This window comes from Anas platyrhynchos, chromosome 7, assembly GCF_047663525.1.
Source record: "Anas platyrhynchos isolate ZD024472 breed Pekin duck chromosome 7, IASCAAS_PekinDuck_T2T, whole genome shotgun sequence".
Lineage (NCBI taxonomy): Eukaryota > Metazoa > Chordata > Aves > Anseriformes > Anatidae > Anas > Anas platyrhynchos.
In genome coordinates, this window is record NC_092593.1 from 28,534,025 (window position 1) to 28,556,351 (window position 22,327).

Sequence of the window (22,327 nt, forward strand, 5' to 3'; positions counted from 1 at the left end):
TAAATAGTTTGAAGAATACGTTCTTTTGTTCTTGTTTTTCCACCATTTGAAAGAATGACCTTGTTGTATATGTTTTTAACATCAGTATTTGTAAAAATATAAGCTCTATACTTTTACATTGAACCCCAATTCAATTAATGATTAATGCTACTTTTCTTAGTGATTCTTGCAAGTGTTTTCTGTAAAGATTCACTCCTCAATACAGCAAGACAAAAATTAATAAAAAAAAAAAAAGGAAACATCCAAATTCTTCAGCTTAGAAATGTTTATCTAAGCATTTCAACAAAATCTCTCAAAATAAAACTACTTCAAATCTAATTTCATCCACATTTGATACAAATAATACGAAGGCCTGGACGCTGATTACACTAACTGACAAAGAGAAAATATAAGTATTGATTTTGGCAACACATGCTAACAAGGTGAAGTACTTTTCAATAAAAAATAACACTTAGGGTTTTGTGTCCTACATATTTTTGAATTAAAATAAAGTTATACTAACCCCATTGTCTAATTCTATGAAACATACCTGGAGCTGCATAGAGTCTCTCTGCTGGGTAAGTTGTTCCTGTAGTTCATCCATTTGTGCAGTGAGCCTTTCAACCGCTTCCTGTTTCTCCAGAAGTCTGTCCTCTAACTCAGCTATTTTAGTTTGACACATCTTAGCATCAAGCTCACTGCATTCTGCAGCAGAATTTATTGTAACTTTCTTCATAAAAGAAAAAAAATGTTTTTATTCACCAAAACAATATACCATTTCTGTTTTATAACAATTCTGGCTATAAATTCAGATGCAAACTTAAATTCTGAGCAAATTCTATTTTAAAAGTAAATCAACATTTAAACTTCATATTTAACAAAAAGAAATATTTATAAGTTCTTTAAATTTTATTTCAAATGATTTATTTTAATTCTTTAAAAATTCAAATATTTTCTCCATAGGTAACATTTTCACAAGATAAAGGGCAGAAGAGTTGTGATACTACAGAGCCAAACTGTGGCAAAGTGCCATGTTGGCTTCAAACAGCAAAACAAAAATTGAGTATAAAGAAAAAATTGCTACAGTTAACCCTGTGGCTTCTTCGGAGCAATATCATTACAATTCTGTTGTAAGACACAGTACCTTGCACTTCAGATTTATTTATTTTTGTTTTTAAACGTATGAAACAATTAAAGAATAAGCCTACTTTTAAATTAAAAACATAATTCAAATTCATCCAGACAAGTCCTATGATTTCAGTACACTTTTCTTACCAGCCAATTTCACAACTAGTACACATGTGCCTGTAAATGCCAGCTTTAACTATAAAAAGGCATTTGATAAGAATGCTGAGTATCTATATACACACAGCACTTTAGTAACCAGTTATACTCTTCCTTTAGATACGTATCAGCACCTTTTACTAAGTGTACAGAAAGAATTCACACTTACTTCAGCAGCATGATCATTCACTGCATCATGGATGGACATATCAGCACTCCTCTGGTAAGCAAACATAAAACAAACACCAAATCACAGACGTTTTAAAGGTACATAAGGAAAAGCAGAATTATTTTGGAAACACTCTAAGCACAAGCGAGAAAGGTCCACACTGCAAGACAACACACAAATGACAGAGAGAGAGACGGACTTAAACATTTATTTGGATGATCATCCATGGTCAAACCAATTAAATAAATAAATGCAGAATTTTTATAATTATTATGAATGACTAATAAAAAAATTTAGGGCTAAGTCTCACCATAGAAATTCAATGTTTTATCTCCTGCTTTTGTGGCCTGCAAGTACAGTTGATCACTCTTTAATCTACCACTAAATATTAGTGTGTTAATTGACAGAATGAGTTAAGAAATATGAAACTCATTCAGTTACAAAAGCAATACTATTTTCTGATGCATATTCTTACTGTAGCATGGTATCTTCAAAGACATTAAACTATCACTAGACTTACCCATAATACAAAATAAAATGACTTTAGCACTATTTAGAAAAGGGAGCCAACAGCCCTGCTTTTATGTTGAATCAGCACCAAGTCTCCACTGACCACTGTCTACATCACCTAGAAAGTAATTCCATTTACTTTATAAGCAGGGTATTATGACAGAAGGTTTTTACTAGCAATGAACTTAAAACTCTTAAGTTCACATGAATTTAACAAGAGCACTGCTGCTAACACTACAGTTAAATGACAAAAATACTGCAAACTTTTTTTCTAATGCTGACAGTTTAGCATGCAGTTTCATAAAAGCCTTTCTAATTCTCGTGATACATTCAAGATATCCTCAAAGCACTAGCAATACTGTCACAACAGACGGAATAATAAACAAAATGGTATTCTGCATTGTTTCAGGTTTGTATATATCCTAGTTTGATGCTACTGTTGTATTTCTGAAAATACATCAAGCTTCTTTTTATGCAGAATGCACTGCCCTCCCGAATTAATTTTGCTTAGAGAAAAAACTTTGCTTAGAGAAAGTGCTGAAACACACTCCATTGACTTTAAGTAAAATCCCAGATTGAGATGGATGCAATTTGTGGTAGCCAGGAAATTGAATTGTAGCTTTTGAGGCTTGTGAAAGTCATAGTCAGCCATCTCCGATGCAAGAAATTCCTATTAAAAAATATTGTTCAAAACTACATTTTTATTATGAGAAAGAAAGATGAAAAAGCTATGTGACTACCCACAGCTGACCAAAAAAACTGCTTGTGAGCTGAAGCAACTGCTTAATTCAAACAGATGAGTAAACCTATTAGTAGACAACTGCTATCTCAAGCTATATCACAGGCTATATATTTCCACATTTATTTGCATGCCTACAGCACTTCCTCTAGTAGGTTACCCATTCAAACATCCTCAAATACGTCAGGCATAAGCATAGTTACCTGTTAAATAAAGTGTTTTTGTTTTTTTTTTCCAGTTATATCACCTTAAGAGAATTAACTATTACAAAAGAAAAAGGTCACTTCCTTACTTCTCAATAGCAACCAGCTGACAATGCCAGAGAGTTAATACCCAATTAAACATAACAATCATCTGGAATACTTGCTATCTGCAGGTGGAGTGAAGTGAAACACAAGAAATACTAACATTTACCTCTGTTTCTGCTGTTGTCTCTAAGAGGCTGGTGTCTTCAGCCTGATTCCCTATACCGTTACCAACATCTGGAGAGTCACAGCCTTGGGCCACTAGTGCGTGCTCTTCCTGCGGAACGTCATGCGTGTGGACAGACGAGCCCTTCCTCTTCGCCGTCTTTTTCTGCGACTGCGCGATGTCGCCTTTTGTTTTTCGTTGTCTGAAGTAAGCAAACTGTGCAGAAAAGATTGGAACAGGTAGAGGGAGAGGTAAGTGAGGAAAAGGTAGCAGGACCACAAAATTAACGCACTCATGGGTGACAAAAACTATCCCAGCTTGATAAAATATATACATGTGCTGAAAACCTGCTTTATCTCCCTACTTTCTACGCATTCAGAATATACTGGGTAACTGTGCAATTAATCAAGAAATCTCACACCAGTACTATAAAGACTCATTTCAACACAGGAATCAAATTTTACTCAGTGAAACTTCACTTGTCAACGATAATTCAGAATTACAGCAGGACAGATTAGTAAAGGAACAAGTTGTTAATATACTAGTATCATCAGGAAAAAAAGAACAGTCTTTCTGCAAGACAGGCAAAACCAGTAACCCCCTAGAAATGCATTAAACAGATCTTTGCGAGCATAAGCGTTAAGACTAAAATTATCGGAAGTAAGTCCTCATGCTCCTTCCCTGCCACCCCCTTAAGTGAATACAGCAAAACTTCCCAGCAAGAACGCAGACTATAGTACATAAATAGAAAATTAATTAAGCCAGGTCATTTTAATTTCTTCTGTTGAAGAATCAGATGCTCTACTTTATCAGACTATCACAGCTCTGTGAAGCACCAGGGACTTGCAAAGAATGTCACTGAGAGAATTTATTACCCAACTTTCCTTAGCACCTTAAACAGCTTAAAAAGGATTATCGTATTTTCAACTCCAGTATTATGTTTAGGCAGCATTTCCAAGCAGCATCTCCCTCACAGCATAAATCCAGGCATCCACCTAGTAGGGAAAAAGCCTTCCCCAAGGTTATCGACTACACTGAGATAGAACAGATAGTTAAAATGATGACAGGATGGAAGTGCTCACAACTGCCATGCTCTACTTGCAATATCTGAGAGAATCCACTGTTTTCTAGCTTGGTTTTCCTGTAATACAGCAAATATTGCAGAAAAATCTTGCCCCTTTGTTTGGCTCAGATTCTCTCTCCTTACACCCATGTCAATTTCATTACAGAAACTTCTGTCTGACAGTTTAGTTACTCAGCAGATACACAGTATCTACACTCTGCAAATATACATTTTATGCAGATATGAAAGACACCGGTTTCTCACAAGCATTTAAGTTATATACAAACATTTTTTAATGATTAAATCCTGCATACCATTAAATAAAGCTGTCATGAGACAAATACTATTTGCTGAAGTCAGGTGTTAACTCTAACACTTACTGATGGCATTGTATGTGAAAAATAGTTACTGCACTAATTAAGCTGATAACAAAGAAAAGGGGACAGGAGAAAACCTGCAGAATAACAGAAAGTAGAGGAAGCTGCTGAAGCAGGAAAAAAAAAAGGAAAATTGGAGTAAAATGCATGAAGACAAGAAACAAAAGGCAGAGAGGGTTCTCATCCTAGAAAGGAGTCACCGATTTCATGAAGCAAGACCAAAAAAGATATTTGTCACTAAAAAAATAAGATTTACCATGACTGCACATTTATACAAGTACAAATTTTTAAACGCACTTCTCAAAAACAAACCAAAAAAGAAATTTTTGTCAAATTCTTATATATGAAAAAAATGAAGGCAAAATAAGCATTATACAAGAATTACCAACTACTCCAAAAGTCCTGGTATCTACTGAATTTATTATCCCATGAAAGTGTCTGGAGTCAAATTGCAAATTTATGGGATCACTGGGTGAGGAAAAGCATCCTTTAGGGCACTACCAGGTTTCCAAAGCCTTTAATGAGCTACATAAATTTAAGTGTCATTAGACAATACACAATCAAGTGACACAAATTAGTACATATGAATATGAAGAAAGCAGTTAACACTGATTCCTCCTCCATCACAGTGAGATCCTGTCATGCCCCTTTTGATCAACCTGACCCTCAGTTTGCTTTGTAGCAGCACATACATGGGTGAGACCTTCACTTTTAGCCAGGACTCTGTAAGCCAACATTGCACCAACAGCACTGCCCATGACAGTATCCAAAGCAGCTCCCAGCACAGAAGTAGCCTTTTCACAGCTACAGATAGATTCAAACTTCACTTAACTTCCACCGGTCAGCTGCTGTTTTTAAGCCAGTTAAAAACAGCAACAACACGGCACTTCTGGACTGGTCCAGCCACAGGAACATCCTGGCACTACAACAGGCCCACAAGGGTTTACTTCCCCCTTTGATGAACTGCTATGGTGACATCCTTCCACCACAGCATCCTAAGCTGACTAACACACACCAGTGGCACAGGCCAGCGTACAGGAAAGCTGCAGCAAATGGCACGCAGCTCAGCTCTCCCCAGCCTCCTGAGAACATCATTTACTCTTTGACTTACTGCTTTACACATTTCAGAAACCAGTACCAAAAGAACACCCAAAGAAAATGCAACAGAGCAGAAAACCACATCAGCACCCAAATAGGAACAGATTAATCAGACACCCACCTCTTAGATACAGTAAACATAAGCAAGTACTCTTGGACAAAATCAAGAAAGAATTTCTAAGAATCTCAAACAGATGAAGCAGGAAGACTTCCTGGGAAACACGCACTCCTCGTTGAGTTCCTACCATGTAAAATGCAGGAACAGAAGAAACATCACACAAGGTATGATGCACACAGCTCTGTAACCAGATGTACAGCAGGCTAACACACAACTTACCTAACTTGAGAAGAGAGGAAAAAGAGCACAATTTTTTGTTTGTTTGTTGGAGCGTGAGTTTTTTGGTTACGTCTTCCAATTATTACCCTCACCATCAGTATTACATTTCTGAGAAATGGAAATTTGAAAAACCTGACACAGTCAGTATTTAGTAGCTGCCAAATGTCAATTTCTAATTGATAAAGAAGTTGGGTTTGTTTTTATTATTTGGTGGCAACTTCAAATACATTTCAATAATGGAGTTTTTATCGCCACATGAAAAACCACAAGAACTGTTTTAAAGAGAAAATCATACGCATTATAGCCCTTTCCCAAATCATTACTTAGCAGACCAAGACCTCTGGATTAGACAAGCAACACACTAAACAACAATTCACACCTCCAGATCCAAGCAGTATCAGACATGGTTAGCATGACCACATTGCTGTAGCAACCTGCCTTGTAACCAGACGCCTGCAACACACAACAAGCCTCACGCTCCTGTCCTGTGCAGCACCACAGCGAGATGCTTCAGGAAGCTGACCTGGACGAACAATGAGTGCTGCTGTTTTGGTCCACAGGTGGAATTGCCTTAGGTGGCTGTAGGGCTTCACCAGAGGAAGAAAACACTGCACCTAGTCACTTTCAAAATAATATTTGCACTCACAAGGACAACACAAAGAAGAACACTAAAGAAAGATGTTTCCCTACTGATTTCTTCAAAAATACAAACTATGCAAAGGAAGTTTTTGAAGAAAGTTACAGTCCAGTAGCCAACCTACACAGCAACATGACCAAATACTACTGTGGGCTTAAGAACATGAGAAGGACCACTGAATAAGACCGAATGTCCATCTTACATGCAGGCACGTAAGTAAAGACATAAAAGCAGGGCAAGCACATAGCCACGCGCTAGAAGCCAGCTGAGCATACCAAGGAATCTATAGCTGGCATTTGCCTTCCTATACCGAAACACAGAATCTTTGTGTTTAATGAGCCCCAATAAACATTTCTTCTATTAATTTGTCCAGGTGTTGTGTTGATGTTTTTTTTTTTGTTTTTTTTTTTTTTTTTTTTTTAAATCTAGTGCCCACAGTCTGCTAGGTAAATAATGGATCTCTGTGACATTTTAGTAAGCAAAGGGAGCACTACACCCACCTCTGCCTTTCTACACTTCTACACTCTTTGCTCTTCTCTTACTGTTGGTTGCCATAAAGCAGCAGCATTGATGGAGCTGCCAGGGACAAGGCTGCTGATGATTTTTGTTTGCAAACAGTAGGATACGAGATATTTGGCATCTAGTTTAACAAACAAACAAACAAAAAGATGCGGTACTGGCTGTGCAGACATCACTTGAAACTTAACGCAGGTCCCTACTTACTTTTTTTTCCCCAATGGCAAACAACAGCTGTACAACAGGTGGGAACTGGCGACTTGTTCAAGGTAAGCACACAATTTTTTAACTATAAGCAGCCACCGCACTTAGAGAAGAGCTGGACAAGAGACACCAGGAGAAGCCTTGCCGCAGGTAACCACACTCCCCAACGCGAGGAGCTCCTGTCCTCGAGGCTCTCGCTCCCAGCACCAACCCAAACGCCAACCACGCACCCCCTGAGGCAGGAGGCTGCCCCCACACACCAGGGGCGAGGCTGCGAGGCCGAGGCAGTCGCGGAGCTGCCGGGCGGGAGCGGGCGCTGCGGCAGCACCCGGCGGCCCCCCCGCCCCTCACAGCGCCCCTCACAGCAACGCCCCCCCCCTTCCCGCCCCCACCTTGGCTCTGCCGGCCTCCAGCTTCCGCCGCCGCGCGGCCGCCGCCCCCTCCTCGTCCTCCGCCGCCGCCTGCATGGTGCCGGGGGCCGGGGCCGAGCCCGCCGCTGTCACGGCGCGGCGCGCGGGCAGCCTCCCGTCATGGCCGCCCCGCGGGCTTCGCCCCTCCCGCCTCGGCTGAAGCGGCCGCAGCCCGCGCCGGCCAATCAGGGAGCGGGCGGGAGGCTCCCTGCCCGCCCGCCGGCCAATCAGAGGGAGCGGCCGTTAGTCTCGCCCCGCCCACCCGCTGCCAACTGACTGCTGGGATCGACGCCGTGAGCCGGGCCCTTCCCTCTGCTCCGCCCCCCCCTCAGCGGCCGCCAATGGGAGCGCCGCGCGCCACGGGCGGGCCCGCGCTGGATGGGCGCTTTCAAACGGGCCGCCCGCCGAGGCCCCGCCCCCGAGGCGGCGCCAGCCAATCGGAACAGGGCGGCTGCGGCCCCGGGAACACGGGGCCGCCCCTCAGGGGCAGGGCGCTCAGTTCGCTTCACCCTCTGTGTATAGAGGATATATACTATATACCATGTTATAACAGTATGCTATAATCATTATATATCATATATATCATTATATTACAATAACACACTATATACTATATATATAGTATATATATACTATATATACTATATATTTTTATATAGTATACATATTAAATATATAAAAATATATATAACGTATATATATTCTATATATACCATATACATATATACTATATACTGTATACATAGTATATATAGAATAATATACATAATATATACTATACATATAGTATATTGTATAGTATATATCTACTGTGTAGTATATATTGTATATGCTATATATAGTATATATACTATATGTACTATATATATATTATATATATATAGTGCAGCTTGAGAGCTCTTGGTTGTTAATTTGCTGCATTAAAATTGGCAGAAGCAAATAATTGATCAGCAGGAAAGTGCATATACCCCTCCACTGGTGAACTTCTTTGTGTGTGTGTTTTTCGTTCTCTTAATACTCTTTTCATTATTTTTACCTCTCTTAATAAATGAAAATCCTCTTCTAAGAAATGATAAAGAATCCTTTCTATGGAGCCTGAGCACAAGAGTTCATTGTCTCCTGATATTTCCATGTGTGTCTGGTTGGTTTCTTTTCTAGTGTGTTTTAGAAATCATGGTAATTAAAATCAAGGGCATAAAGTATCAAAGTCAATAAGAGACATCATAGAAAAGCAGTACAGGTTTGGACCTCATCATCTAAGCAATTCTTGTATCTAAAGAGGGGTCTAATCTGCCTATGATGTTCATCACAACTGTTTTTGTAAATTGTTTATAAACACCTTCTGTGAAAGCTTTTTCTTACATTGCTGCTCCATCATTTACTAATAAATTGACAGGGACCTGTATTTCCTTTCACTAATTTAAATATTGCTAGTTGACCCCCTCTCATCATTTACTCAATAAATTCAACAAAGACTGTTCTTCCAAATCTTCTTCAGTACTTATATTACATAAATTTACCATTATTAGCATTTTTTTTCTCTGGACTTCCTTTTCCCTTTTATACTGCCATGTCTAAAATTAGACACAGTATTCAAAATAACTTCAGCACTGCTAAATAGAGCAGAATAATTATCTCCTGTGAGGTGCACATAACACTCCTGTTAATGCTCTATAGAATTAAAACTGTCTGGTTTTGCTTTTTTTGCATCTTCGTGTTCATTTGTGATCCCTAGTTTGTGATTCACTGTAACTATAGATCATTTTCTACAATACACTTTTGTGTCTGTCTGGTACATTGCTGGCAAGTCATTAGGAGCTTGTAAGATATCCATGCAGTAGGGATCCTGCTGTGACCAGGACATCCAGAGGTGTGAGAAAAGCCCAATCTTAACAGATTTGCTGGAAAGCATTTTTTAGCTAATATATTTCTGGGCTACTCACAGCATTTTTCTTGCTCTTTTTTATATGTCATCTCAGTTGTTTAACACTCACTATATTTTAATTTAATACTTCAGCTTGGTTGTTTTTGTCAACCTTTCTTGTAACCCTATATTTCTGTTGCAATGAAGGGTCTAGAAACTTAACTGCTAGGGCACACTTTAGTAAACCAGTTAATGGTAAAACATCAGCTTAAAATTCAACAGCAGTCAAAAAGGCTACTACGCCATCAGCAATGAACAGTAACAGTGGTTGTCTGAAAACATCAACACAGCCCTTGCTTTGCTACATCACTGCCTAAATATTGCAGGCAGCTCCGGTGACCCCATCACAAGAGAGTTTATGAAATGGAAATGTACAAAGACAAGTAACTAGGATAAACATGAGACAAACAGCCAGACAAACAAGGTCTGATCAGAAGTGCAGCATGCAGCACCTCCTAAGCATGGCTGATAGCAGAGGCCAAGAGATGGATAGAAAAAGTGTCCTTGTGGGCACTTGCATTATATTTTCCCAGCCTCTTCCAAGCTGTGAAATTAATGAGTAAGGAAAATCTGCTGCTTGAGGAAGAAATAAATAGATTCTCTAGCTTAGAAAAAAAAAGACATCTGAATGGGGATGTGTTACAGGAGTATAAGCCACGTTTTTCATACCAGGAAAAGAGCATGGAGAAGAGTCAAATGCTATTTTGTATAACAAATTTTAAAGTTTGCAGTAATTCCGGGGGGAATCTAGATTTTAAACAACCTAAATGTAAACCTTTTTGTTTGTTTCTTTTGCCTAAGTAAACTATATTTCTATATTTACAGAGTTTACTTGCATAATGAGGCTTATGCTAAAGTTGTTACCTAGGCAACTCCCTGTCAAAGGCTCTTGCACTTTCCAAAAAGGTGAAGGGATAAAAAATGTTAAACTGCTGGCAGATGACAGTGTTTTGTGTTCTGCTTTGTTGTTCTTAGCAATCAAAAATGAGTCCTGTCAAAGAAAGCTGACCCCCAGGTCTGTCACAGTGCAGCTATATTTGGGACCCACATGTCTCAGTTATTATAATCTCTCCAGTGACTACCCACTTGTGTGTTTTTAAGGACAGATTGCACATACGTGCTGTGTGGGTCACAGCTAGAGGAGGTGATCTGCATTGCTCCCACACAGTTAGGTACAATTGTCTATCTGCCACTCCAGCTGTCAGCAGTGGCTCAGCTGGGGCTTTTCCACGGCCTTCAAGTAAGGGAGGGTTGTAAATTTCCTCTCCTAGGGGCAGAGCCGGGTTGAAATATGATATCAGGGAAGAGTATATATCACCTGGTTTCTTTCTCATGCCTTGATTTTGATTTTATGGCTGTCTCTGGTAAATGTTGCTTTGTATTTTATGCTGATACGGCTTTGCTAGGAGGGAGAAGGCAGCCCAGGGGGACTGCTCAGAAGATAGTAAGCAAAAGACTGTTATAATTCAGCCTCTTTGTTGTTTTACTCATCCTGGGGTGCATTCCAGCTCTACTCCTTATTTTTCTTTTTTCATTTTTTCTTTACTATCTGGTCATGAAAACTCATGAAAGGCTATGTAAAAAGCATATGGGCCCCTTACAGTCAGATAAATATTGTTGTCAGGTATCAATCAGTCAGATCATAATTGGAACCTTGGCATTGGGCTTATGGTTAAAAAATATATATATATATATTTTTTTTTTTCTTCCTGTCTCATATGTGAATGGATAGTTACGTGCAAACTTCTACACCTGGAGATTAAACTGTTTATACTGTGGAATGGCACTGCAAACCTAGCAACCAAGCTACAGGAACAAAACTCAGAGCTACGTAGAAGACTATGCTATCAATCTTGAGGGCAAGGTTTAGAGACACTGCCAGTGAAAGGTTAGCAACCATTAAGAATAGAAAAATACTCACGCTGAGTTACCCTTCTGTGACCACTGCAACCAGCAGCACAAAAACGCATTGACAGAAATGAACAAAAAAGCCATGTCTGTGATATGGTGGTGGACATCTCTATTCATTTTGACCTGGCAGTGAAACTGAAGCTTTTATTTTCTTCCCCTGTTTCTCCAAATCGTGTTTTATTTTTCCCCCCAATGGATTTTTTCTAGGAAATTGTGGATTGGAAGAAGGGACCGCTGAAAACCTATTTGCCTTTGCTTAGCTATTTAACACTCTTTTGCCTGCCTGCTCTTCCAGGGGACTACTACAATGACAGATCCTTCAGTGGTGGATCACATGGCCCAACTGAAACTCAAACTCCTAGAAAAGGTAAGGTAATAATTCTGCAGTGGTCACCTTTGCTTTACTTTTTGCTGTTGCATGTTTATGTATTAACACTGTATTTTAAACAATTATATTTCTACTGAGATACAAAGAGGACTTGCAGAACTGAGAACTTGTATCATCACATAAGCAGAGGCAGACCAATGTGCAGTAGTGTTACAATTAAAAGCCACTTTAAGATTGTCTATAAGGAAAAACAAATTGCTTGAAGTGGCATCTAACCTCTCTCTTCAAGGTGCAGTCTTTTGTCTTAGATGTACCAGACACTTGAGGGGAAAGCTTTCACAAGTACGGAGCTGGGCAGAACACAGGAGACAAAAAAAGAGCCTGTGCATCAGGGAAAGGTCTCTACTCCAATTTCTGAGCATCAGGGAGCCACAAGGGGCAGCTGCTCCCTGCAGAGCTGGGAGCTGACCATAACAGCACAGCCAGTAGGACAAGGCAAGCAAGGCAAGCAGGGTAGAGATCGAGATGGTGGCAGAGTTCAACTAAAAGTCCAGATCCATCAGTTAAGTTTGTGGTGAAAAGGCAGATCTGAGGCCAAAATGGGGAATGTCTGCAGGTTGGGATTAGGGTTCACAGGATCTGTGGCCACTCAATTGCATGGCTGTGGTTGAACTGGAGACCAGTATTCATCCGGTACAGCTCATGAAAGAACTGAAGACCTAGAGCTGAGGTTAAAGGAGCTCCCTGGCATATGGGCACAGGTTGTGGATGGAAGCCCCAGGTGAGGCTGGTCAGAGCCATTTGGGCCTATAAATGCACTGAGTATCCAAAACTGTCTGGTATCCAGTTCTTTGTATGATCTCTCTCTCTACCCTAAAAAATAAGTGATGTATGTCTTCTGATTCAATGTGCTAGCGATTTCTAGGTCTGGGATGGCATTACAGTTGAAAGCATTACTGTTCTTTTGCTATGACTAGATTTATAGTGAGACATTTCATACTTCTATATACTTCTATACTTTTAGTAGCCCTCACTAGCTCTGATGGCTGATTTAGCCGTTAAAAGTGTCCCTTACCTCAATTTCTGCTTTATTTCCTCCATCCCAAATTCATGTCTGTAATACGGAGTTGAAAATTGTTGTGAACTTTGCTGCCTAAGTGACAATCATTTTTGTTGCGGCTCTACCAACAGAGACTAGAAAAGGAACAGGAGAACCTAGGGAGGATGGACTCACCTGTCCCAAGAGCAAGTAAGAGAAACATTTTTTCTGGTTATGGATGTGATACAGAAAGGGCTTAGTGATGTTCTCAGTCATGTCCCTCAGTGGATCACTTCAGATGATTACATCTCCTCCCTAAAAATTTGAAGGAGCATCTGCTCCTGTGTTCTCAGTGTCTGGGCATTTGAATAGTCAGAACTTTATCTGTCTCAGCTTCTGATGGCATGGACATTGTCTGGAGGACAGGAGGGAGGCTCCAAACTTGAGTCTGTGCTGTTTTAGCTAAGTCTGGGTGTCTAAGTATGCATACAGCCCTGAGGTAGCCGATGCAAGTCCCAGTGAAGCATGCACAACAATATTAATTAGCATATGTGTCTTGTCCTATCCAAGCCAGTAACCTTAGAAGTCTTGATGCAAGGAGAATGGCCTTGCTAAACACTGCAACTGTCTGCATTTTACCTTCCGAAATTCTCCAACTTTTTTTTTTTGGCCGAAGGCAAACAATCAGCTAGTCAGGTCCACTGCCATAACAAAGAATGCCTTCCTGCAGAGGTTATCTGTTCTGGCTTCTCAGCTGTGGATGCTGGCTAAGCTGAAGCACACTGCTGGTTGTTTTGGTTGTGCTAACACCTTATCCAGAAGTGAGCCCCTGTCCTAATCCATCTGTATGCTTAGCATAAGTGATTATGTGCTTGAAAAAGAGTTGTTATGATGGCCATGCCTCTCTGAGGAGTCCAAGCAGAAGGCCCAGTCTATTACTAATGCTGTTCTGCATGTTTGAACCTGAACGATACAGCCTCATGCAGACCAGAACATGATTTCCAATTTAAAAGAAAAGTGACTCAGCTTATGAAACAAATCATCACACTGAAAAAGTTGGTCTGGAGGACTCAGTTGGTAAGAGCTGGAACACCAATGTTCATTTTACCAGGAAACTTGAAATGCCGTGCGCAAAGGTTCATACATTGCACATAGCATGCATAGCTTCCCCGCAAGCAGTGTTGAAGGGAACATGCTACTCATGAGTGAACCATCACAGCAGCTGCTAAAATACTCTTATAAAGACACAAGTTATTTTGAACTCCCTTATTTATCATCTTCTAGCTGGTTCTCTAGCTTTCATAAAGAATTGTCTAAACCTCGAAAACCTTATAAGTAAGCTGGGATTCCTGCTCTTTACCTGAACCAAATTCAGGATCTAATTACACATGCAGTGCTTATAATTGTATTATCTGTGGATTAAAGCCAACCAGTAGAAGATCAGTAACATTTCTAGAATTTACTCTGAGCTCATATTTATTGAGATGATGCGCAAATAGTTGAAAACTTGCAATGCGGGGGCCAAAAATTAAAAACTCAACTTTCAGCTTCAAAATACTAAGTGATGCTTTTCAGAATAGATGCTAGGCGTGCCTCCAATGTATCTGAAAATGTTTTTTTGTTTGTTTGTCTGTTTGTTTTCATTTCAGCAGAGTTCAAATTCAGTTTCTTCTGTGGGAAGATCTGAAAAAGATAATGTTTCAGAACAAAATGTAAACAGAAAAGTTGATTTTCAAAACTGAATTTGTTTTGATATGCCATAAACTGTGCACAGTACAACTAGAAATTTTCAGGCTGAAATGATATTCTAAGCCTGAAGCTCTTTTAAGGAGGTTAAATAAGGAGGTTAAAAGGGGGCTTTAAAGAGCAATCTGAAAAGTTTATTTTCAGAGAAGGCACATTGCCTTTGTAGAGCTGCCAAGCAGCTGTGTCTACATGGGCTATAAAGTTAGTATCCATTCATGGATTTGACAAGAAAAGTAGCTTAAAGCTTTTTCTAGAAGAAATCAAGCTATCTCATAACATGTTTTCCAGAATTAAACTCATAATGCAGGTGTTATAATGCTCTGTCTTTGTGATCCTTTAAAAAGATAATGGACATTTCCTCCTTCAGGGAACAGACAAGAGGATATGCTTCAAAGTGCCCTGAGGCGAAGGAAAGATCTCCTGCAGGAGCTTAGGGTAAGAGTCCTCGATGTTGTCAAGTAACTGTGTGAGGAGTGCAGTTCAATGTGGTGAACACAAGAGTACACTTTTGATGATAAAATTAGATGTTACTTTAAACAATAGTGTGAATGCACTGAGCCTGGTTTATGAGAAGCGTGCCTCCCAACAGAAGGGCAGGAAGGAGGCTGATGGGAAGTTGAGGAAAGGCCGTGTGCTCTGCTGACTGAGCCTGTGCTCAGGACATGCCCAGTGGTGGATCCAGGCAGGTTAATCCTAGTGCCTCCTGCAAACATGGGCGAGGAGCTGCTGTGCTTCCCTGAGCTGAGCCCTCTCAGGCAAAGACCTCTATGTACACAACAGAAAGGGTCAGGTTATCTGCATGTCTGCTGCCCACATGGATTCAGCTCTTTTCTGTCCTTTAATTCTTTGTCTGGGCAGTATTCAGTTCTCTTCTCATTTAGAGTCATTGGCTGGGTCCTGCTAGTCAGGCAGAGGGGCTGGAGAGCAGCAGGTCTCAATCAGATACCTGATTTTGCAGGACCAGCACCTTCTGGAAGAGCTGTCACAGCCTTCTGCGCTGGCTGGGGGACACCTTAGGAACTGCAGCGCTGCCACCCCCCACATCTACCAGTTACCTTTTCCAGCACCCCAAGCAGAGGCACCAAGGATTATCCAGCAGGCGGTAAGGATCCTCACTCCTAGGAAACACTGGCTAAAAACAATCCTGACTTCTCCATTTTCCTTTCTTATCCAGATGCCTCCTCAGCCTGCTACCATCATCCAGCAGCTACCACAGCTGCCTCCGCTGATAGCACAGATACCTCCTGCCCAACCTTTTGCAGCTCCCCGCTCTGGAAGCATTAAAGAAGGTAATTCCCTGGGTCTAGCAATTAGGTCCCATCACTGAGCACAGGGAAATACCCAGGAAATGTACCACTGTGAGAGGAAGTTGGATGCTGTCAGGGGACAGCATAAAACACAGAAAATGGTCTTCTGCTGGTGCTGTGGGAATAGCACTCAGTAAAACTAGATACCAATTCTGAGAGACTTTTGGGCAAATTCTTATTACTAAAATTAAAAATTAAAAAAAATATATATTAAAAAAATGTAAAAAAATAAAAGACAATAAGCTCAGCAAAGACAGGTTAAGGTGTCAGAGAAACTTGGGGAAGAAAAAACAGCTCAAGCCATGACACTGAGTAACATTAGCAAGGTCAAATTCATGCAAATGGATGATTCCAAAATTCACAAATTGGCTTTTAAGCTCCATTTTTCTTCTTATGTTTTCTCTTAACCTATTGTTTAATCTCCTCAGAACAATACAGGCCTTTTTTATGCCCCATGTTTGGAAACAAGACTCTTCTGAATATAGTACAATGCCAATAAAAATAGCTTGTTTCTAAACATAGGTGGATGCTATTGTGAGATAATACATAAACCTGGGGTGACTTCCTTGTCTCAACCTTTGGTCAAAGGTTTCCTTATGGCACAGTATGACCAGTTAAAAAGAAGAGTTGTTTTTATTTATTTTTTCCTCCTCCTCATACTTAAAATAGTTCTACTGCACAGGTCCTTTGTAATTAGGATCCAGAGATCGTGGTAAATGGATGTGATGCCCGTGGAAGGGAATCTGAAGGTGGCACTGCAATATCATGTAAAGTCAAAGAAACCTCTCATGTGGACAACAATAATCTGGAGCCAAAGCCATGGAGAGTGCCATAAGATGCCTGTCCATGCTCCTAATGTCTCCTGGAGAGAGCTACAGTGCACAGATTTTCCCCAGCCTGCCAATGAGTGTAGCTAGAGGGGTAGACTTGCAGGGGAACTAATAAAGAGAAGATGCTCAACAGCAACTTTCTTGTGGAAGGGAGGAGAAACAGGAGACCTGGTCTTAATGGTCTTATTTGTAGACATTCATTCTGCACTACCTGGCCACATAACCCTAGTATTATCCGACCTTCCCTTTCTGCTGCTTTATCTCAGTTGTAGTGACCAGTCTGTAAGCTGGAGGGCAGTCCCTACCGAGATGCCTCTGTTGCTGATAAAGCTCTTGCTTTCTTCCTTTGGGTAACCTCTTCACAGATATGGTAGAGATGATGCTGATGCAGAATGCACAGATGCACCAGATCATCATGCAGAATATGATGCTGAAATCTCTGCCATCAGTTGCGTTCACACAGCCTGCTGGATCCAGCTCTCCCCTCCTTCAGCACAGACAACAGGTAATGACACAGCATCCAAAGGGCATCCTTGCTCATGTAGGACAATAGTTACTGTCCTTTGGGGGCTGCAGGAACTGCACAAAACAAATTCTGCTGCCCAGGGTGTCCCGCAGGTCTTACATGCAGTCCTGTTTACCATCATGTGAGGACCCAACAGAAGATGTCAAATGCGCAAGTGCAGACTAGATTCAGTCCAGCTCTTAAAATGTATCTGGCCTACACACTTGAAGTACTAACATACAGAGAAGAGGTCTGTGCTAGGCATCTGCTGCTGCACCTGGAGCCTTGGGAGCCTGACACCTGTTGACTTTCATTGAAACATCATCTGTGTTGGTGTGTACAGGTGTCTTCATAGCACCAGTGATTTACTTAGTCTGTAGCAGTATGGCTTGACTTTTGTCCACTTGCTGCAAGCAGCAGGACTTACTTGTGTTACAAATCCTGTAACTGGTGAAATTTGACCTGGCAGTTTAAAACTGGCTAGAGCTGAACCACAGGTTTTGTGGTCATACTTGGAGCTTCACAGCTCTAGCTACTGTCTCACCAAAAATCAATGACTAGCAAGGTCTGGAAAGACATGGCTTATGGATATTTTTGTGTGTGGATCCCTATAGGTTTGTTTCCAAAATTTGTCTAGTGCCTAACAAAATGTAGGTAATTTTGAACATATCCTTAGGTGCACAGTTCCTAAGCTATTTTTAACAAGGTGATATATAGCTCCTTAGCTACCTTAAGTGCTTTGGAAAAATGTATTTCTAGTCTCTAGTCTGAAGCATTTACTACCTAAGCAGCAAGGACTGTTAATCTTCAGGGAGGATGAGATATCTTAGTGTTGTAAAGTCTTCCCCTATATTTTTTCATCCCTTCCATTTTCAGGCTATCCATGACTTCCCAGTGCTGCAAGAAGGATTTCTGTTCTCTTTGTCTTGGTGATTGAGGTTGCCGTTTATTAAGAAAGCAAGACCCACACTTCTGCAGTAGTTGACCAGTTCACTCCCACCTTTCTTACCTGCTATTTGCGAAAGCAACAAATGGCTTAAAATCCCCTACATTTAAGAGCAGGGTAGGAAACATAGCCTTCCATAACCCATCCCCATGGCCTGTGCAGTTGGAAGCTGACATCTTTTGCAGCTGTTGAGACCAAATGTCTGCCTGAGATGGAATGCCAACAGCAGCTGCTCACTCTCACGTTTCAGGACACTGACGTCTCAGGAGCCAGCACCACCATAGTCAGCATGGCATGCAAGGGATCATCTATTTCCCCAACAGCTGTCCTGGGACAGATTCATTGTGGACATGGCAGGTGGCATTGGTAGTTCCTCAGAAATGTGTCAGAGCTGTGCTGAGCATCACCTTGGGTGAAAGGGTCTGCGTCTAAAGGAGGCAGCAGATGAACAGAGTGACCCTTTGTTCTCCACCTTCCTCTCAATGCTACTCCACCAAAAAAATGTAGGTTTCTCTGACATAGCGTGGTGGGACAAACTGCTCTGAACATCCAGGTGAAATCTGAATTCACTGAGCATTTGCCAGACCCTGTATGTTTGAGCCTGTGAAACCAATCTCTGTGCATGAGATGAACTTCCTGTACCAAGAGGCAACTGAGTGGGAAACCAATTGCTCAACTGGAGACTTTAAGCTCCCTTTCTTGGGGGGTACAAGTTCAACAAATCACCCTTTGCCTCTCTCTAACTAGGACCTCCAGCTCACCACTCCCATGGCCACGAAATCAGACAGGCCCCAGCTGTCCGCGGTGCATCACCACCACCATTACTCTCCCCCGGGGCTGCTACCCCCAGCCATGCCTGCTGGTCTCCTGATGCCAAGCGGAAGGCTCCCACCCACATCCTCAGCTAGTCATTGGGCCAGCAGCACGCTCCCAGCTGTGCAGATGTAAGTCAAGGGACTGTGATAATGTGTGCCAGTTTACCTGCTAAATAAGAGTTGTCTGTGTTTTGCATTCAGGCTAAAGTTCACCATGGGATTTATATTCTTGAAACACTGCTGAAGTCCCCAAGCAGAGGTATACAGCCCTCTCCTCACAGGGCTCACTTGCCTGTGCCTTTCCTGCTTCCTAGAAGCTTGTCCTCAACTGCTTTCTAGGTGCAAGGAGATGATACCAGGGACTAGTACCTGAATGGGCACATGAGCAGCTGCACTGCCCCATAAGCCAGCCTGCTCATGCCAAGGTGTGGTGGTTTTATGCTGATGGATGGGCAACTAATTTCCACCACACTGCTCTGTAGCTCCCCCTCCTCTGAAGGACAGCGGGAGAAAATATGTTGAAAAAATAAAAGCTTGTGGGTTGATACAAGGAGTGGTTTAATTAGGAGGGCGAGGGGGAAGGCAGCAAAGGGAGAAAACAATTGTTCTTCTCATGACTTTTAATCTGTCTTTTCCCTCGTTAGCTACCTTCCACTGTGAATTATGAGATTCTATACATCTATACTGTCCTTTTGCAGCTGCAGCAAGCGTGTGCTGTTGGCTATTACCAAACACAATAAAGACATTTTTCTTGTTGCAGGTGGCCCACATACTGACAGCATGTGTTCCTCTGCAAGTGTACCATACCATCATGGAGGTCAACCTGTATTTGAAGAGTTCCTAAATAATCTGACTGACAGCCTGATGTCTGTACATCTGCATATTGTTGGTACAAGAAGTGAGCAAGAGGAAGACTTAAGATCCTCAGAACAAATGTACCAAGCACCTGCAATCTGCTTACCCATTTCTGCTTGTCCATTGTTTCCTCGCATATTCCAAACCTAGAGCAGCAGCAAGCAGTCACAATATTTTTGCCTTTTTTTCCACAGAACCAAGACATCCTGTCCCAAACAGCCCCACAGTAACCTGGGGAAATGCTCCTTTGCTGAGTGGACAGCTCCCTTCCTGGGGAGGGTAATGCAAACTAACACAGGATTCCTGAATGAGGGATTAATTGCCAAAATTCATCAACTAACGTGTTCTTCCTATACTGGGCTTACATGACAAGGTGTTGTTAGCAGGGGGGGCTGCAGGGAGACCTTTGTGAGCACAGCACTGGAGCTTACCCATATGAGAAAACAGCCAGCTCTAGTGGATTCCAAAAGGCACCTGCTGATGGCAAGAGCTGGGCTGTGAGCAATGCTGGCTGTACCTATGTGACAGCAGAAAGGGAAAAAAAAATGCTGTGCAACAGCAGCAGGGAGAGAGAAGTGAGAAACTGAGAAAGAATTTTTCAGACCCCAGGGTCAGTGCAGCAAGAGGGCAGGAGGTGCTCCAGGCAGGCAGCACCAGTTCCTCTGCGGCCTGTGGAGAGGCCCCTGGTGGAGCAGGCTGTCCCCCTGCAGCCCATGGGTCCCCCATGGAGCAGATCTCCACGCTGCAGCCCCCCCATGGGTGGAGGAGCCCCCGGTGGAGCAGGTGGATGTGACCTGGAGGAGGCTGTGACCCATGGAGAGCCCCCACAGGAGCAGGCCCCGGGCCGGAGCTGCTGACTGTGGGGGACCCATGCTGGAGCAGTTTGCTCCTGATGGATGGACCTACATTGGAGCAGTTCTTGAAGTGCTGCTGGCCGTGGGAAGCCCACGCAGGCTCAGTTTGGGAAGGACAGCATCCCATGGGAGGGACCCCATGTCAAAGTGACCATGAAGGAGCAGCAGAGATGAAGCATTATGGACTGACCGCAGCCCCCATTCCCTGTTCCCCTACGCTGCTTGAGGGGAGGAGGTCGAGAGAGTGGATGGGGGGAGAAAGGTGTTTTTAGTTTTATTTTACTTCCCACTGCTCTAGTTTGTTATCAATAGGTAATAAATTACATTAATCTCTCATATGCTTTGTCTGTTTTGCCTGTGATATTAACTGGTGAGTGATCTGTCTTTCCTTATCTCAACCCACAAGCTTTTTTCAACGTACTCTCTCACACTGTTCTGTTGAGGAGGGAGAGTAGCAGAGCAGTGTGGTGGTGCTGAGCTGCCTAGTGTTGTTAAACCACCACACCTCTCTCAACATTTTTAGTTTTACTTTCTCACAGATAAATTTGTGCTGCAGGAGTTACCTGTCTGGGGAATTAAAAATGAACATGAACAGTCCAAATGCCAGTTACTTGCACAGTAGAGCAAAATCCTGGCGTTTGATTTTCCTAAAGATCAGCACTCTGCCCTAACTGCATGAGTTGGATTGATGTGGCTTTCAGTATTTGAATAAATAATTCTCAATGGAGAAAAACAAATAAAAAATTGCTTTTGCAGTCATCTGCTTTGAACATTAAGTGCAATGCTGGTACCTCCAACGATCTGCAGTTCATGTGTTCTGCCCCAGGAGGGCTCTGACTCTCAGTCTCTCCTGAGCCTCACATTCACAACGCAACCTATGGTTTTCTTTCCAGAGTTTTTGGAGAGTGACTTAAGCAGCCTGGACTTGTGCATGTATATTTGTTTAATTATTTCTCACCCTTTCCCTCACATAGTCAGGATTTAGACTCGGAAAAATAAAATAAAATAAAATAAAATAAAATAAAATATAATAAAAATAAATAAAATAAAATAAAATAAATAAAAGAAAAATAAAAGAAAAAGAATCCCAGCTTTCTTCCTTATTTTTTGGCATGATTTTTTCTTACAGAACATTAATCTAATGAATAGACTCACCTGGGTTGAGGTTTAGGGGTGGGCAGCAATCTTTTTAAGCTTGCACCTGTGGCTAATGGATCATGTTGACTATTTAGTGTAGGCTAACTTTAGGGTGGTTTTGCCATTATAGATGTGCCTGGTGATTATGAGGCTGTGCCTGATTCTGATTGCCTATCAGTGAACCTGGTCCTGACCTCAGGCTTTTCTTATCTCCATAGTTTTGTCTTGACCCTGGGCTGCTGTCCCTGGGGGTGACCTACTCACCTTGCCTGGCGCTGTGGGCTGGGGCCGTGTCTAGTGCTTCATTGAAACAGATATGTAGTTTGGGGCAGTGCATTGCTCACTTTGCAATAAATGTTAGCTACTGAATGTTAATGTATGTGTTTTCACTATCCT

At 41.9% G+C, this 22,327-nt stretch overlaps 2 protein-coding genes across 18 annotated transcripts in view; one reads left to right on the forward strand and one right to left on the reverse strand.

Annotated features, from left to right (window-relative positions):
- PCNT (pericentrin) overlaps positions 1-7,901 on the reverse strand; it is an 80,298-nt gene extending 72,397 nt beyond the window's left edge. For 11 of the 17 annotated variants that reach the window (XM_072041132.1, XM_072041131.1, XM_072041127.1 and 8 more), the window contains exons 1-4: positions 7,717-7,899; positions 3,096-3,308; positions 1,433-1,483; positions 530-709 (exon numbers count right to left, since the gene is read on the reverse strand). In XM_072041132.1, coding sequence (XP_071897233.1) covers positions 530-709; positions 1,433-1,483; positions 3,096-3,308; positions 7,717-7,791 — 519 coding nt within the window. In that variant the 5' untranslated portion in view covers positions 7,792-7,899. Of the gene's footprint in view, positions 1-529; positions 710-1,432; positions 1,484-3,095; positions 3,309-7,716 lie in introns of all 17 variants that reach the window. The other 6 variants (XM_072041135.1, XM_072041134.1, XM_072041137.1 and 3 more) reach the window with 3 other exon arrangements.
- Positions 7,902-11,526: 3,625 nt separating this feature from the next.
- On the forward strand, positions 11,527-21,652 carry C7H21orf58 (chromosome 7 C21orf58 homolog). The gene is made up of 8 exons (XM_021270465.4): positions 11,527-11,936; positions 13,089-13,146; positions 15,050-15,117; positions 15,641-15,784; positions 15,857-15,971; positions 17,185-17,324; positions 19,018-19,214; positions 19,846-21,652. Exons 1-8 carry the CDS (start codon positions 11,877-11,879, stop codon positions 19,859-19,861), a joined length of 798 nt encoding a protein of 265 aa, XP_021126140.4. The 5' UTR covers positions 11,527-11,876; the 3' UTR covers positions 19,862-21,652.
- The last annotated feature ends 675 nt before the right edge of the window (positions 21,653-22,327 follow it).

Coding starts and splice junctions, on each gene's coding strand:
- C7H21orf58 (XM_021270465.4), top strand. CDS start 11,877: ATGACAGATCCTTCAGTGGTGGATCACATGGCCCAACTGAAACTCAAA. Junction 15,785..15,856: donor CAAGGATTATCCAGCAGGCG/GTAAGGATCCTC, acceptor TTTCTTATCCAG/ATGCCTCCTCAGCCTGCTAC. Junction 17,325..19,017: donor TCCTTCAGCACAGACAACAG/GTAATGACACAG, acceptor CTCTCTAACTAG/GACCTCCAGCTCACCACTCC.